At 39.3% G+C, this 18,844-nt stretch overlaps 1 protein-coding gene across 4 annotated transcripts in view; it reads left to right on the top strand.

Annotated features, from left to right (window-relative positions):
* Window positions 1–18,844, top strand: part of LOC129757087 (uncharacterized) — a 125,128-nt gene that overhangs the window by 102,016 nt on the left and 4,268 nt on the right. For all 4 annotated transcript variants that reach the window (XR_008739614.1, XR_008739613.1, XM_055754207.1 and 1 more), the window contains exons 7-10: window positions 7,068–7,201; window positions 7,559–7,695; window positions 8,022–8,255; window positions 8,331–8,493. Coding sequence is in view for 2 of the 4 variants with exons in the window: in XM_055754207.1 (XP_055610182.1) it covers window positions 7,068–7,201; window positions 7,559–7,695; window positions 8,022–8,255; window positions 8,331–8,493 (668 nt within the window). In the remaining 2 variants the exon portion in view is untranslated. The remainder of the gene's footprint in view (window positions 1–7,067; window positions 7,202–7,558; window positions 7,696–8,021; window positions 8,256–8,330; window positions 8,494–18,844) is intronic.

Genomic DNA, 18,844 nt, shown 5'->3' with positions numbered 1-18,844 from the left:
CATGGGAATATAAAAAACAAACTGCTACTATGATGCGAAAGTTCATTTATATTCATACTAGTGCACCCTGGTGGCGACATTGCCTAGCTTCGAGAAATCTTGAACCGGTTTGCGAAAACCGGAAACAGAGTGTCCCGTCTGTTTGTCTGTGCTATAACTAACAAATTAAAATGAATATCAACATTAAACTACACAATACTTGATAGACTGAAAAATTTTCTTCGGAATACGTTCCTTGAGACGTCGAAATCGAAATGTTCGGAAAACCGATTAAAAGTTTTTAGAATGCCGATGAAGGAGCTGTTTTCCCCGTTATTATTCAGGCGAATAGGAACGTAGAGCAGCAGGTTCTGGTTTCGTAAAGCTCGTGGTCGTACGCTGAGAGGTATGGCCTCCAACAGTTCGGGACAGTCGATTCTAGATGTTAGAAGGTCCGCTACAACTAGAGCACGTGTGGCATTTCGGCGTACTTGAAGCGTATCTAACCTATGAGACGGCAGCGGTTTTCATAGCTTGGTAAACGAAACGGATCTTGCCAGTTTAGGTGTCGTAGAGCGTACCGCAAGAAACGCCGCTGGATAGCCACGATTCTTTCAGCTCCATTCTGGTAGAAAGGGCACCAAACAGCTGAAGCGTACTCGAGAATAGAACGAACTATGCAACAATAAAGACTTTTCAGGCAATATACGTCTTTGAAATCTTTGGCCATACGAAACAAGAATCCAAGGCTTCGAGAAGCTTTGTCGACAACATAGTTCGTATGAGTCTTGAACTTCAGCCGTCACCCAGATCGTTGATATGGTCCACCCGCATGATGGTTTGGTCTCCGAGGATGTACTCTTCATGAAGAGGATGTCGCTTACGGGTAAACGATATTACCGAGCATTTACTACGGTTCAAGGGCTAGCAATTGATATCGCACCAGTGAGCAAAAGCGGTGAATTGCTGTTGCAGGAAGTTGATGTCGTTATGGCCGTTTATGGTGTGAAAAAGTTTCAGGTCATCGGCATATGCGAGCTTTGTGGCACCGAGGAGCGAGAGTACATCATTAAAATAGATCACGAAAATGATCGGTCCCAAATGACTTCCTTGAGGCACTCCTGAAGAGGCAACGAACAGCCTAGAAAAGAATTCACCAGTACGAACGGATAACTTTCGTCCCATTAAGTAACTCCGGAACCAATCCAGTAGGGAACCACAGAAGCCTAAACGTTCGAGCTTTCCGGTTGCAATATCGTGGTTCACCTTATCGAACGCAACAGAGAGTGCTGTGTAAATGGCGTTTGTTTGAGTTTTCTTGGAAAAGCTGTCCTGCACGAACTCAGTAGGTTTGTAGTCGTAGATCGTTTAGGCATGAACCCGTGTTGATCGTTGGAGAAGTGATGCTTGCTAAATTAGAAAATTGGATCCAAAACAACCAGTTCAAACAGTTTGGCGATCGCGCATAAAGCGGAGATTCCGCTATAGTTTCTCACATCTCTCTTATTTCCCTTTTTGTGGACAGGAAACATGTGAGCTTCTTTCCACAATGAAGGAAAGATTCCGCAGTCCAGCGATGATTGAAAGATGTGCCTGATAGGTGTCAGCAGAGATGGCGTAAAACGCTTCAAAAAAGTAGCTGGTATACCGTCTGGGCCCGTAGAAGATGAATTTTTTAGCTTAGCTTTTAGGATGGCTGCATCGCCGACCAGAATACCATTCAAAGATGACCCTATGGGTGATATATTTCCGACAGCCCTGGCCAGTTGCTTCAAGGATATTTCCCCAGTTGTGAAAATACTTGAAAATTTCTCGGCAAAAAGTTCACAAATTTCTGGATCAGAATTCGCTGTCGCTGTCAAGAAACATGTAAGATGGAAGCCCTGGTTCTTTCCGTTGATTTTTTACGTGCTTTCAAAAAAGATTTTGGACTGGTCTTGAAATTCCTTTGTAACCGGTTTAGATAATGTAAGTAGTTACGCTCACTGACTTTTTTATAAGCTGAGTTTAATTTGCGGTATTCTCCCTTAGTGTAAGGGGATTTGTACTTGTTGTAGTTTCGGAGTGCACGTTTCTTGGCCGTCTTCAGTCGCCGCAGTTCTTTAGTGACCCAGGGACCCCGTATATTTGTAACCACCCTACGTTTCGGAACATGGCGATCAATGATGTAGTTGAGAATGTTCGAAAATGTCTCAGCAGCTGCGTTTGGATCAGAAGGATCGAGCTCAACTTCCCATTCGATGAACTCAAAAACGAGAGTTATAGCTTCAAAATCCACGTTCTTGAAATCTTGATAGAAGGATGCCGTTTTCTTCACGGGAGCGAATATCCTTGCGGCATCGAGAGAGACCTCTAAGGCTTTTCATAAGTCGACTGATTTAGGCACTCTAGTGTCCATTTACTAACTTTTAATATGTAGATCGCTGGATTATAAAATTATCATTCATTTTTCCTTTCCTTTGCAATTAAATATTGAAAAGATTCAGAAACATATTTAAACGCTCTTACAAATAAATATTTCCTAGCATATTTTTTTTAGATAATATTCACATCATCTCACACATAAATTTCGAATAAAATTGATGTGCGCAGTGATGCAAACCTTATCTGCTTATCTGAGCCATTTTGATTCAATTCCCTTAATTGTTTGGGTATAAATGGATCGATTTCATCACCAAATCACATTATGTGTTCAGTTTCTGAGCATTTTTAGTAAATTAAGCATTAATTCCAAGATTATATTTTGAATTATTTCATGTAGCTGACCATAAAATTTCGTGACGTCACAACGTTTTTGCAAAACACTGCTTAAAAAAATGGTGCGTTGTGACGTCACGAAACTGAATCGCTGTTAAATAAATTTATATCAACATTTGAAAAACCAAAAACAGCGATTTGTTGATTGTAATGAAACGATACTTTTCTGAAACTTTCATAAAATTTGATCGAATAGAAGAGCAGAAAAATGCCGTTTTGTAAGGAAAAACTGAGCAGTGAAAAAAAAGGCGCGTTGTGACGTCATGATTTCTTTTGCTTATATTTTGATAACTATTTGTTCAATAAAAGTACTTTTGATTTCAAATTGTAACGAATTGAATTAGGGGTATAATTGTTTTCAATGTGCGATATGAACTTTAAAATCTACAAACAATATACAAAAAAAATTTTTTTTGCAAACGTTGTGACATCGCGCTGGAATGGGTCTTTAAGTTATGAACGTGTATAAATACACCAAAATATAGATGGCGCAAGATACCCCACATTATGTGGCCTACGATTCCCCACAAACTATGATTTGCAAATTTGTTGCGTTTGAGTGACTTATCAATAATTTATAGAAAATTTCTGTTCCATGTGAAAGAGCATGACAAAACCAAGACCATAAGCATATGAGCATATTTTTGTTATGAACTTTAGATTTCCAACCAATCAAATTTGCGGGTTTATGTTTTTTAGCTAGTTAAAGAAAAAAAAAACCATATGATGCGTACATGAGTGAACAACATATAGAAAAATATGCGTACGCAAAGCTACGACGCGACGATGACAGTTGGATTGAGATTTTTTTCTAAATACACAGCTGAAATATGAAGTATGGTCCACGTTTCCCCATGGCCCACGTTTCACCACTCTCTCCTATCTTTGAGTTACCTAAAGGATCTAGGGAGTCCCCCATAAAATTTATAACATTTGAGTTATGCTTCTGAGTATTGCAAATTTATTTACAGTAAGCGATTTACCGAGAATTCTCGTATTTGGTCCGCAATGTTATAAACATTAGAATGATGTAAATGTTTAATTTCTTAAACTAGGGGAGAATGGGGATACCTGGTCCCCTTTTCTTATTTTCTTCACATTTTTTTGGAATAATTTAGCAACTCGCCATTTTTTGCATTTTTCGGACAGCGTGTAATTTCAAATTTATATGCTACAAAAGTTAGAACGATACATGAACCCTAGGCAAAAATCTAGCAAAATCCTAAGACGAAAGGTCCGTTGACTTATTTTTGCCACATTAGTTCTCATTTCACAGTTTGTGAGTATCATCCAAAGAGAATTATAAAAGTTTATCTATAACCCTAGAGCTATTGCATACTTTAAGGCGCAATTTCCTATTTTAGTTGATTACGATCCATTCAGAAGAGAAATACTTCTAATTGGACTCTAGGGATCAATTAAACCCATAACATACATTTTTAAAAACTTTTTCAAAAAAAAAATGAGAGCTTTCTATTGCTTTGAAAATAAGGCATTAAGAAGTTCATTTTATACTCTAACGATTGGCATAATTGAATAAAACTTTTCATTATAATTTATTCATGTGGGGAACGTTTGAAAGTGATAAAAAAGATGTTCAAATCACATTTTGTTACATTTTACAAACAAAGTTCAATAACTTGAAAATTAACGGAGACGGCAAAAAATTGTAACCCAATACATCATCTTTATTCATTATCAAAATATATATAACTAGCTGACCCGGTGTGCTTTGCTACACCCCCAAAAATTATTAAAATTTTGTGTTAACTTGTTATTTAAATTTTCTTTTATTGCAAAACAATTTTAATACAATTTCAGAATCATTCAAAGGTTTTTCAAAATAAAATTGCAATCTTTTTTTTTTTAAATCCGTGTTCGAATCTTTTTTATGACTCTGGGTTTCTTTGCTTCAAAAGTTTATAACTTATGCCAACATATTTTTCATATATGGAATCTTCATTGTCCCTTTTTGACCTAATCGTTCTCGAATCAAAATACAAATTATGAGAGTGACCCCCTCCCCCATTCCTTTATCTTTAATGGAAGGAAAGGGGGGTCTTGTAACATCGATTTGTATGTTTGTTTCCATGTCATATTTGGTGTGTGTTTGTGTAAGTTCTTGGTTTGTGAAAAACAATCGAATGTGAGCTCCCGTCTTCCCTAACTGTATCTCCAATACCATTTTACGTATCCAAATGCTTTCCCATTCCAAAATTGTTTCTATAAGCTCTATTAGTTCTCAAGTTAGCCTCCATCTCCTTCCTACCACCCCTATGGAAGAAGGCAGTAGTACCAAATATTCACAGAAATATACCTTGAGCCTAAATACTCTCCCAAGCCAAATTTCGTTCCATCTGCTGGGTAAGTTCCCAAGATGTAAGAAATTGTATGGGAGCACTCTCCTCCCCTAAGATTTTCCTACTTAAAGAACGGAGGGTTCTCAAAATATCATAGAAAAATTTTTCGTAATCAAATACCTTCCCACGTCAAATATGATTCCATTCGCTTGATTATTTGCCCAATAATGCTGAAAATAGGAAAGTTATTTATTTGAAAATAGTCCAAAGGTATATTTGGTATAATTCATATCGCTAATCGAATAAATCATTACTGTAAGTTGGGATGAAAAAGAACGAGTTCCCATGGTTGTTTAAATATATATGCTTATTAACTTTTATCTTTTCAGGTACGTATCCTTTTAAAACTTTTGTTTTTAAATAAAATTCCTCATAAACCAATTTTTTCTAATAATAAATATATAAAACTGCATTATTTTCTGACATTTTGATTAATTTTCCTTACGGCCATATACTTTTGTTTAGGGTAGGGATATTTTCAGAGGGAATGCATCTGGGGATAGCCTGAAGAAACCATTGCAAGCGGAGTGGTAGCCAACCATTGTAGGTTTCTACGGGTTGGATGCCTTCCCTCGACGAACCATCGGCCGTGGAAGCCTTCAGGCCAACCACACAGACATAGGCAGGTCCTTGCTACCGATGGGGGAACCTTACATACATACATACATACAATAATGCTGAAAATAGGAAAGCACCCCCCTCTCCACTTTCTATCTTCTCACTGGAAGGAGGGAGGGGCACCAAATATTCATAGAACTATTTATCGTACCCAAATCCCTATCCAAGCCAAATTTGGTGCCATTTGCTCGAAAAGTTTTTAAGTTATACAGTGACAAAGAGGTAACCCCCCCCCCCCCCCTTTTCCTGTATCTCCACTGGATGGAAGAAGGGGTCTGAAATAATCATAGAACCATTTCTCGTATTCCGCTACCCTCCCATGCCAAATTTGGTTCCATTAGCTTGATTAGTTTTCCAGTTATGTTGAAAATTATAAGGTTGGGCCCCTCCCTCCTTCGTATCTTACCAGTGGAAAGAGGTACCAAACCATAATTGAAACATTCCTCGTATCAAAATACACTCCCATGCCAAATTTGGTTCCATTTGCATGATCAGTTCTCGAGTTATGAAGACTTATCACTTTTATTTATATGACTCCCTCCCCCCTTCCACGAAGAGGGAGGGGTCCAAACTATTATAGGAACCTTCCCCGGCCTTCAATACACCCATCTGCCAAGTTTCACGCAAATCGGTTCAGTAGTTTCCGAGTCTATAGGAAACAGACAGACAGACAGACAGACAGACAGACAGAAATTCATTTTTATATATATAGATGAAACGTTTGGTAGGGAATTACACGCTTCATTCCTCTGCCGTTCACTGATCTATGGCGGTATTCATCATATCACCCGGCTGTAGTGATATCTGCAATGCATTTTAATATGTAACCGATATTATGTTGACAAGAAAAATAAAGGACACAAGTCTTTTCTAGGATGCTTACAAGTTTTGGCCATGTTGGAGTTAGAAGAAAGAGAAGAAAAAGAGGCTTAAAATATTCACCAAAGACCGTTCCATGCCGAATTTGGACTTATTTGATTAAATGGTTCTTGAGCTATACAAAAGCATTTGAATAGAAACCCTTCTTCTCCTCTTCACATATTCATAGGAACATTTCCCAAATACCGTCTTATACCTTTTTTACATGTCTGTATAAGTTCTCAAATTATGCCAAAACTTTTTTATGAAAGACGTTTAAAATATCATAAGCTCGTTTCGCCGTTTTGAAATATAAATACGATAACCGTAACCAAACTTCTCATTTATAAAAATCCACCCATATTGAGCTGGATAACGAACTTTAATCATGGAATTCCTTTCAAGAGATCCATGCAAATGTGGGTCAACCTCGTCCATCATCACCAATCATTTTTGATCGATTCTGAATTACCTACCATTTTCCGATTGCCATAGGTTACGCGTACGATCCCGATTGCATGTACATCAACGGATCCGGCCGGGACTATTACGAATTCTTGATTCAACTGAACCGGTGTGGAACTTTGGGAAAGAATGCCAACGGCGATGATAGTCGCAAAAATCCAACGGTAAGATGCATATGAATTAAAATTCACCTGCGCAGTCAGTTTTTTAGCTGGCATGCTACTGCGAAAATGACAATGTTGCCTTTAGAGACCTGGAATGAGAATCGCATTGAGAGTAAAATTGTTGAAAAGGAATTTCTCCAAAGGTTATGTAGCTTTTCATAGATATGGAAGCTACATCATCCTTAGATGATTCCAATTCTAAGTTTCATATGACCACTCTCCCGGTTGCCGGTCTCTAATGTTGCCGCTCCAAATTTGTCAGCAAAGACGACAACAGATTGATAATAATATGTTGCAAGAGCACAGTTGTGCAATACATACATACATGGCTTATCATCATTCGGTGCATCATTGCAGAAAAACTTTATGTGGAACACGGTGACTGTGCAGTACAATCCGCTGATCGAGGAAGAGTACGACGAACACTTCAAAGTGACTTGCGAGTATGGGTATGACTTTTGGAAAACCGTAACGTTTCCGTTTCTCGACGTTGAGTGAGTGTGCTTTTTTACGCTTTCTATATGATAATAATACATTATAATATATTTGTAACACCCAAAGTATATATTCAACTCCCCCTCCTAACTGTTTTCTTAACCTTCTCATCTCATATTCCCCAACATATCGCCTGTATTATACTGGGCTTTATTGGGTCGGCCAAATATTCCATTTAATCTCTCCTTAACATATCCCCATAATTATAATAATCAATCAATATTATCCAAAAATATACATACATATCCTCGTACAAATATATTATTCAAATTATCAATCTCATCTATGAGCTAAAAATTTCTAAAACAACAAACCGCACTTCTAGAGTCGCCACCGGAAATCCGGTAGTGTTCACATTGAGTCCGCCGGAGTGCTACATGGAAATACGCAACGGCTACGGAACCGGAGGAACCCGAGTGACGGGACCAGTGAGAGTTGGAGACCCTCTAACACTGATTATTTACATGCGCAGCAAATACGACGGATTCGATATCGTGGTGAACGATTGTTTCGCCCATAATGGAGCCAACAAGAAGATTCAGCTGATCGATGAATACGGGTTTGTGGAATTCTTTTTTTTTGTTTCAAGAAGTAAAAAAACACCACACGCTTTACAACATTTTTTATGTTTTAGTTGTCCCGTTGATGATAAGTTAATTTCGCGGTTCCGAGGAAGTTGGTCCGATGGAGGATTGTACGAAACGCAGGTGTACGCCTACATGAAAACGTTCCGCTTTACGGGATCACCGGCGCTGTACATTGAGTGTGACGTTCGGATGTGTCATGGACGGTGTCCGGTAAGTCAACCTTTGTCAAAGATTTATAGGGTGTCCCATTATGTCTAAGCACGATTTTGATTCAACCCTGCTCATTCCGGATGTTGTTTTTCACATTTCAACACAAAATTCTATGTACCGTGAGCTTCAGTTTTTAAAATAATTTTTCTGAAAATGAGAAGCATTTCCCCGAAAAAACTCAAAAATATCGTGCACAAATTTTGTTTCTCCACAACATTTCGCTGAGTCAAATAGCGGAAAGGAAAGAGCAAGCATGGAGCGGTTCAAAATTTGATTCGGAAGTATGGAGAGGAAAGCAGCTTCGTGGAAAATAAATCTGGGCAAAAACCGGGTCCGGTGGATAAAACTTTGGACCGGAAAATTATGCGTGCTTACGTTAGTATGAAGACAATAAGTTGGATCTCCACTCAGCATCGGCCATCGTGCCAAGATAAGATTGGATCTAAAGACATATAAGAAGAAGAAGAAGCCGGATTGGAGTCAAAAATAAGCTGATTTCGTCAAACCAAGAGCTCGTTAATTATATGGTCGACTGTTGTGTGGAAAATCGGTGTGCATTATCATAGACAACAAAACCTACTGCAAGTTGGATTACATAACGCTTCCGGGTGACCAGTATGACACTGTTCGGGATGGCCAAAGTATTGACGAGACGAAGACATCAGTTTTTACCAAAACATTTGGTAAGCCGTTTGTGAGTGTGGCTTGTCTTCCGCGTAATGACCACTGTCACAATGAATACAGCTGTTTACGTTCGAGAGTGTCTGAACCGTCGCCTGCTGTCCATGATCCGCAAGCATGATCACCCTGTACTGTTTTGACCGAATTTGACATCAGTTCACTTCTCAAAAGACATGATGTCTTGGTACCAATCCAACGAAGTCCAGATCGTACCTGAGGAGATGAATCCGCCAAATTGCCTCTTAGGGAGACCGATTGAAACTTTTTGGGCCCTTACCAAATCGTATTTGAGAAAACATATAAAGCCTGTTGATTCTATCGAAAACTTCGCAAAATACTGAAAACAAAGTGGTCAAATCATCCCAAATCATTCTGTGCTGAGACTTATAAGCAGTATTCGAACAAAAATTCAATCACTGGCACTGATTTACTGGAATCTGTATTTTTCACTGAAATTTTGTATCGAATCACTGTAAAAAAGACTATAGAGAACATAGAAGTGAAATAAAATTTGGATTTGCTCCAAAATTGTGTTTATACTGTTCATTTTAAACCGTGCTTTGACATAATGGAACACCCTATACTTACGAATATCAAATATTACTAGTTTTGATTTTTTAAGGAGCAAGAGCTTAAATTGCTGTTATTAAATAAATTTAGTTTTTCCGGAAATAGTTCGTCACTCGTATATTTTCCGCGCTGCTGGCTGTTGATCCTTGACTGATCCTTGAAAAGGTCATAGATAAAATTTGAGCCAGATTGGCCTCGGAAAAAAATTGTGTTCGGGAAAAGCTTGGAAACCGAGATCATTAGACCCAAAGTCGAATCTCTGTAAAAACTTCAATTAAAAAAGTCATTAGAGTTCAAAGGTGCAATGTATAAAGTGCTATCAATATCAATATTTAAATTGAAATCTTTGAGATACATTCTTACATAAGTCGAAATTTTTGATGCGTAAAATGGCAAAAACTGTTTTTATATTTGTAGATTTAATTTTTCGGCCTAGCGGTGAAAAGTGATGTCCTTTTTAGTAAGGACATCTAAAGATTATGAAATTTTTTTTATATAGGTGGATAGAAGGTTAGATGAAAATGAAAGATGTTGAAAATGAGCGGGTAGAATTTATTTAGAAGCATATCATCACATATCAAATTTTTGTTCCTCACGGACCTACTACTATGAAGCGGTAGATACCTATATAAAAAAATCATAATCTTTAGATGTCCCTACTAAAAAGGACATCACTTTTCACCGCTAGGCCGATAAATTGAATCTACAAATATAAATTACGGTGATTAATCTGTCATAAACCTGTTTATATATTTCATTTTAAGCTAGCTTTATTAAAAGTTATGGTTCCATATGTAAGGACTGTACTCGTAAAAACGGCACAATGTATTTTGTGAATAGCTTTTAATTGCGTTAATTAAAATCGATGAAATTTTCAACAAAACTAATTAGTCATGTGATGGGAAAAATTTGGTGGCAATTTTCAAATAGTCTAAAAGATAGCTTTCAAATAACAAGAAAATATACAAACATTTTTGGACACCATTGTGGAAATTCCAGAAATCCTAATTACCACATTGTAAACAAGAAAGTCAGGTCACTGCACACTGGGAGTTTTTGATGAATTTGGTGTGGACAATTTGGGTTTTGAATGTTCCACTCGTTTAGCCTTTTCACCCAATACCCATATTGTGGGTGTTTCAAGTTATTTTTGGTAATATACCTACGACCTAAAAAAGCGGAAGCCGTTATCTTCGGTTAATGATGGCGTCAAGCAACAAATTTGTTTCCTACTAAATAGGCCTTTCTCTGAATACTCATATTGTAAAGATAATCTGGGCTAGCGAACGGTAGACAATGTGCAACTCGAGACCCCATACACCCAACCTTCGGGTAGTGGTCATATCACCTCTTGTCTGCAACTCCGATTCTCTACCTCCCCGTGGTGCTAGCTGGGGTGCGAGCAACCTTAGCGGAGATCGGGTACCCAACTCCGGTGGATGCTTTGGTCGCATGCAGACTGAGTCAGGGGGCTTTGTACGCGTCTGTTCTCCATGTCAGGGGCGGCGTGCGGAGTGCAACAACGTCCAGGTGGTGTTCGGGACCCAAAACAGCAACATCACGACGGTCCTCCTGCGAGATAGTGGGGTTAGCTGCGGGCCTTGCGAGCCTGTGACTACAAAAAAACATAAGCAACGAACAACGAATAGCAAATTTCGGATGGAAATCGGCAAAGACCCACGCGACGAAAAGGGACTAGCGATTGGAAACTTGGAACATGGAACTGCCGATCTCTAAATTTTGTGGGCGGTACCCACGTGCTCTCCAACGAATTGAAGAAACCGCAAATTCGACATCGTAGCGCTGCAGGAGGTATGCTGGAAAGGCTCCACGGTACGAACGTACCCAGATGGTCGTGCCATCTACCAGAGCTGCGGCAACACACACGAGCTTGGAACAGCTTTTATAGTGATGGGAAAGATGCAAAAGCGCGTGATCGGGTGGTGGCCGATCAACTCACGAATGTGCCGGTTGAGAGTCAAGGGCCGGTTCTTCAAAATCAGCATCATCAACGTGCACAGCCCTTACCTCGGAAGTACCGGTGACGACAAAGACGAATTTTACGCGCAGCTGGAGCGTGAATACGACCGTTGCCCAAAACATGATATCAAGATCGTCATCGGGGATTTTAACGCTCAGATCGGCCAGGAGGAGGAATTTAAACCGACAATTGGAAGGTTCAGTGCGCACCAGCTGACCAACAAAAACGGCCTCAGACTGATAGATTTCGCCGCCTAAAAACGAATGGCCGTACGTAGTACCTTTTTCCAGCACCGCCTCCCACACAAGTTCACCTGGAGATCACCGTACCAAACGCAATCACAGATCGACCACGTTTTGATTGACAGCCGGCACTTCTCGGACATCATCGACGTCAGATCCTGTCGAGGCGCCAACATCGAGTCAGACCACTATCTGGTAATGGTGAAGATGCGCCCAAAACTCTCCGTAGTGAACAACACACGCAACCGGTGCCCGCCTCGGTTAAATATCGCGCGACTGAAGCAACCTGAGGTCGCGGCAGACTACGCGCAATCGGTCGAAGCAGCGCCGCCGGCAGAGGGCGAGTCCGCATTTTCCAGGAGAAAAAGCGCCGCCTGGAGGAGGAGGAGCTCGAGGAGCTGGAGCAGCTGCATCGTTCCCAAGAAACACGAAAGTTCTATCAGAAACTCAACGCATCCCGCAAAGGCTTCGTGCCGCAAGCCGAAATGTGCCGGGATAAGGACGGGGGTATCCTGACGGACAATCGTGAGGTGATCAAAAGGTGGAAGCAGCACTTCGATGAACACCTGAACGGCGCACATGCAGGAGATCAAGACGGTGGGGGAAGGTACATCGCCGGATGGCATTGCAGCTGAACTCATCAAAATGGGCCCGGACAAGTTGGCCGATTGCCTACACCGGTTGATAGTCCGGATCTGGGACATAGAACAGCTACCGGAGGAGTGGAAGGAGGGGTTATATGCCCCATCTACAAGAAGGGCGACAAAATGGACTGTGAGAACTACCGAGCGATCACTGTCCTCAATGCCGCCTACAAAGTGCTGTCCCAAATCCTACTCCGCCGCCTAACGCCACAAGCAAACAGATTCGTGGGAAGTCATCAGGCCGGCTTCATGGAGGGACGGTCAACGACGGACCAGATATTCACATAACGGCAAATCCTCCAAAAATGCCGGGAAGACCAAGTCCCCACGCAACATCTATTCATCGACTTCAAAGCCGCATACAACACGATCTACCGTAACGAGCTATGGAAAATCATGGACGAGAACGGCTTTTCCGGGAAGCTGATCAGTGGCGACGATAGATGGAACGCAGTGCTGTGTGCGGATTTCAGGTGAATTGTCGAGTTCATTCAAATCGCGCAGGGGGCTTCGACAAGGTGATGGTCTATCCTGCATGATGTTCAACGTGGCGCTAGAAGGTGTTATTCGACGAGCGGTGGGCGAAATGCGGGGCACGATTTTCAACATATCAAGTCAACTTATCTGCTTTGCCGATGACATTGATATAGTCGGCAGATCATCTGCGGCGGTGGAAGACATCTACCGCAAACTGAAACGCGAAGCAGGAAGGATTTGGTTGATGATTAATACGTCCAAGACAAAGTACATGCTGGCATGCGGATCTGAGACCGACCGAACCCGCTTGTCCAGTAATAACAAGGTACATATAACAACGATCGACGGCGACGAGCTGGAGATAGTCGAAGACTTTGTCTATCTCGGCTCACTGGTGACCGCAGACAATGACACCAGCCGTGAGATCCGGAGGCGAATTATCAGCGGAAGTCGTGCCTACTATGGACTCCACAAGCAACTGCGGTCGAGAAGACTTTGCCCTCGTACGAAGTGTAACCTGTATATGACGCTTATTAGACCGGTTGTTCTCTACGGGCACGAGACATGGATATTGCTCGAGGAGGACCTGCGTACACTCGGAATATTCGAGCGACGAGTGTTAAGAACCATCTTTGGCGGCGTACAGGAGAACGGAGTGTGGAGGCGAAGAATGAACCACGAGCTCGCGCGACTCTACGACGAACCCAGTATCCAGAAGGTTGTGAAGGCTGGCCGGATACGCTGGGCGGGACATGTTGCGAGAATGCCGGACGACTGTCCTGCAAAACATGTGTTCGCCGCGAATCCGGTAAGAACAAGACGAGCGGGGGCGCAACGAGCGAGGTGGTTAGACCAAGTGGACCGTGATCTGGCGAACGTGGGGTGCCCGAGGAATTGGAGAACGGTTGCCATGGACCGAGTGAATTTCAGGAATTATGTTCGTCAAGTTATGTCGTGAGACGGAATACTATGTAAATAAAATAAATGTAGAGATAATCATATCATTTACGGTGATTCGAAGTATTTCAAAGATTTTTATATTTTTTTTATTTTACTCAAAAACTACACAAATAACTATTCGAAAATGAGTACAAATGGAAATTCCATTTAAAATTTGTGCAACATCACTTGAGCGTGTCATGTTTTGACATCTTCATCGAGAATTCATCTAACTTTATCACGGTTCTTAAAATCAAGCACTGCGTCCTTAAAAAAAACATGCCATAAAGGCTTGGAGCAAACTCCTTCGTTTGTGTTTTCTTGGAGTTTTAATAGAACATTCAGATCTCTTTCTAAACAATTCAAACAGTAAATTTACTAAAAGCAATATGAGCGTTTTCAGAAAACGAATGGTTGAATCAAGAATCTAAGTATTAAACAGTTATAAAACTAGCAGCACATAAAATACAAATAAAAAAAAGAATAATAAAACTTTCTTATGCAAATTGGCTTAATCTATGTTACTTGGGCAGCTCCTTTATTCAGCTATTCATGAAATACTTACGTAGGGGAAATCGGGATAAATGAGGCTCTCAGAGTGATCTGATCTTAAACCGGTTAAGTCCATTCGATTCCTCGTCTTTGTTTACATAAAAATGATGGTTTACAAGATTGGCTTGAAACCGAATAAGGTACCGAATTAGATACCGAAAATCTCCAGTGTGTATAAGTTGCTGGAAATTCCGAAATGCATCGTCAATCATAACAAAAAATAGAGTCTTTGAACCATCAAAGTAATTCAAGTCTTATGTTAAGTAATTATAAGATCTGGATGATCTTAATGGTAACAGCTCTCTAATTATTTTGTTTGGTTATGATTGACATAACGTATTTTAAAGCTGCCGCATAGTATATCTTCGGCCAGAATTTCTTTGTTGGTATTGAAGTTAAACCAAAAAATTTGAGCGTTTCAAAGCGAACACCAGCCAAGTCTAAGAGCAAAGCGAACTTCTAAAAGCGATTTCAAACGTCCCGCGGAGCCGATATTTACTCTGTTTTGGTTGAATCTCGTATACAAATTTGATTTTTTTTTCAGGGATTTTCATCCTATTGGATGATTCATCCCATAGCCCCGTTGAATCTCGTATCGTGTCATTGCGCGATGTAGTGGCAACCTGTATACACATCTCAGGTGGCGATGGAAATCCCGTGCTAAGTGTTAGTTTAATTTTTTTTTAAACATTGTAACCAAGACAATTCGTGACGTCAGTTACATTTTCAAACAAACAACCATCATCGCTGTACCAGCTAAAAGTATAGAGAAAAAAACCATTGTGAGTGACGTAGGCTTTGTTTACCTTTTTAGTTTTTACTTTTTGAATAACGAGTTCTGTAATAGTGTGCGTGTTTCTTCATCACCTTCTTTGTACCACATTTATGTAGTGGAGCAAAGAGAGTAGGCTCCAGGAAAAAGGAAAAAATTTCAATGGTGCCCAGGATTTGGAAAAAGGTTGGTTGACAGGAAGGTAATTGGTCAACGTCATTTTATGAAAAAAGCGACATCGAATGATTGACATTAGAATGCTTTTTCCTTATAAAAATTCTGAAAGTTGAGAAAAATTATCAGTTTTAAACGGTTTCATCAAAAAGTGGTATAGGTACAAAAGAATCATTTCATAATTCTGACTTGAAAAAAAGACGTTGGAATTTTTTTTTCAGTAAGCGTCCAATTTTACAAATAAATAGCTTCAACGTCTTCCTTTGGTTTAGTACTATAATCAGAAAATAAATTCTTATCAACACACGTTTAAAAAATTCAGAAACAAATGAAGATTTAAGGGGCATTCAAAAATTACGTTATGAGGAGAGGAGATGAGCTCGAGCGAATTGTGTCATAGGGGGGAGAAGGTATGCTCAACGTTAGGTGACGATTTATTTCAATCAAAAAGTTGTCTACCTGTTCGCAGCTATTTTGAAGTTATGCCAGATCCAAAATGATGAGCAAACCAAAGCTTAGACGCTCCAAAGTTCAACATCTTTGGAGCTGGTTTGTATTCGTCCTACTTCTGAAGGGGGAGGGGTATATTGCGGGGATGGAAGGAGGTGGTTAAACGTGCGTTTTTTGCGTACCGTAATTTATGGATGTAGCCCAAGCGCAACATTCTTTAAATGGTTCATTATGATTATTTTCACCAAAAACCAAACACATTGAAACGATTTTTTAACGATTTTTAACGGTTGCCATGATACGGTTTCTATGTTTAGTATCACCGTTACAGCATTACTGCGCTTATCAATAGGCGCTGGAAGCGAAAAGCTATTCTTTCTCTTCTTAAGAAAAACTCGAAAGATCTGTCAAAAGTTGGGTGAAATTTAAGCTGCATCCCACTTGCACTCGTGCAAAACCATCACCCAAATTCGACACCGCTTCCATCTCCCATAGTTGATCAATAAAAAACGCTCCCTGAAGAAGATAGTAGGTTGCTATCGAAATATCGGTATTTGAACTTTTTTACACCGTGGTTGAGTTAAAGGGAATCTTTCGATTGCTTTTATTCAGTAGAGTTATTTAACCAAGTAGGCTCACAAAACATAATAGAATGATTTTTGAATTTCACAACTTTTTACATTAATAATAAAGCATGTTCAATTCATCATCAAATGCTTATAGAGACAAAGTTCAGGATGGAAAATGGGTGATTTCTAAAATGATGAATATGAAACTATGGCCCTAATTCTGCGCCTCGCGTGACGTGACGATAGTAGAGTCACCCAAGTCACTCTATTCCAGCAGTCGGTTTAGGTGAAGAACGTCACTTTGGATGAACTTTGTGAGTTCTTACCCTATTCTCGTAGTCACCGTGAGTGAGAATCGTCGCATTCAGGTGACGATTTTTGGTGACAATTGTCGGTACCTTTTCAGGTGGCGACGAGATAGGAATTTAATCGAAAATTTATGTAAATCAGAATATTAGGCCCTAAATAGTTAATTATACTAATGAATGATAGTTTTGGAAACAAAATGAAACAAATTTATTTGCAAATATGATTTTTAAATATATTAAAACTTTTTCATTGCTATCTAAAATATGTAATTTTATTTGCGAAACGTTTAAACCATCAAATGACGAAAACTTTGAAAATCAAATATAAGTACTTTTCATTTTATTTTCACATTTTAATGTTAATATTCCATGCTAAAAAATACTTTTTTAAATAAAAAAAAATTGTGGAATTCAAGTGATGGATACAGGTGAGGATTACCGGTATCAATAAGCGACAAACCAGAACATTTAAAGAAAAATGAATTTCCTGGGAGGTTCAAAGAAAAATAAGCCGTTTAGAAAAATCAATTGAATTCGCATTTTTCAGTTAGTTCAATGCTTTATTAAATAACTTTTAGAAAATCAAATTGAAATATGGATTCGACCCAAAAGCTGAAGCACAATTTTAAGTGTAGTTTTCGAATTCAAATCTGGAATCCATTTTTAAGGTAAATTGAAAATCGGTGTCCGATTTATTTAACTGAAATCTTAAGTTTGAATCTGATGCTGCTGCTGTTATTTCGTTTGTTTCGATAAGTTCTCGGCATTCCATAATGTTCTATCTGGTAAGCGAACAATTTCCGGCATGCCACGGGGGTAGCCTCCGCCATGACTGAAAACGAAAAAAAAACTTATTTTCTCTTGGATGATGAAAATTTATTAAAACCATTCTGTTTCGAACAGTTTCAGGTACAAAACACCAATTATTTTACATACCTGATAAACCTTTTGGAAATGTTTTTTGGAACACCAGCCGTCGGCATCTGCTTTTGTTTTTTCGGCAGATCCGAACCCAGCTTTGATGAGCGAAATTTTCACTTACGTCGCACAAATCGTCCGTTTATCATCCTCAGGCAGCTTGCTGTGACCGTACAATCCGATGATGGCCATTTTCGAACCGAAATTCTAACCCGTTACACAAAAAATTAATTCGGAAATTCCGAAGCGAGAGCAAAATCAAAACAGCACCAGCTAAATTCTTCCATTTTGACAGAAGTGTTCATTCGATCACTCACCTAGAATGAACCTCTGTCACTTTACCCGCAACGACTTCGGGAATAAGGTGACAAATCTCACGGTGACTCCGAGGTGAGGTGACAATCATCACGTCATGCGCGGCGCAGAATAAGGGCCTATTAGAAATAAAAAAAGGAATTCCACGTTTAGTTGTAAACATTGAAAGAGGCACTTCGAAAGTGTTGAATTTTAGCTTTAAAGTTGCTACTTGTACCTATTTTTGGAACTTTTCATATTGACAAAAATCATAATCGATTCAAAAAAGAAGCTTAAAAAATAAACTTCTATAAACATTCAAGTTTTTCGCAGTCAATTAAAATATTTGGTCCTGACAACTGTGGGGGTTTGAAACTGTGTTTTATTTTTATATCAAATTTTAAAGAAAACAAAAATAAAAAAATTTAACACAACAACAATTTTTTTGAAAAATATTTTAAAAGAATTAAAATGGTTTGACTAAAAATGCGGTCAATTTATTTGAAAATTAAATTAAAAAAAACTTTACTTAAAAATCAGTATCTAAATTGATTTTAAAATGCTAAACACACAACGACACCCCCCCTTCCACTCCCCCCTAGCCCGCACGACCTTGAACCTATTTATCGTGTTATATAAAATGTTTGCTCTAAAAATAGTGTTTCAGTTATAAATCAAAACCTTATGAATTTGAAAAAAAATATATTGAAGATCTACCTGAATACAGATTGTACAAATAGATATTCACTCAGAGGAAATCTCATTATAAATTTCATAAGA

The sequence above is a fragment of the Uranotaenia lowii genome, chromosome 3 (genome assembly GCF_029784155.1).
Source record: "Uranotaenia lowii strain MFRU-FL chromosome 3, ASM2978415v1, whole genome shotgun sequence".
Lineage (NCBI taxonomy): Eukaryota > Metazoa > Arthropoda > Insecta > Diptera > Culicidae > Uranotaenia > Uranotaenia lowii.
The sequence above is the reverse complement of the archived record's forward strand: the minus strand, read 5'-3'. Positions and strand labels throughout refer to the sequence as shown.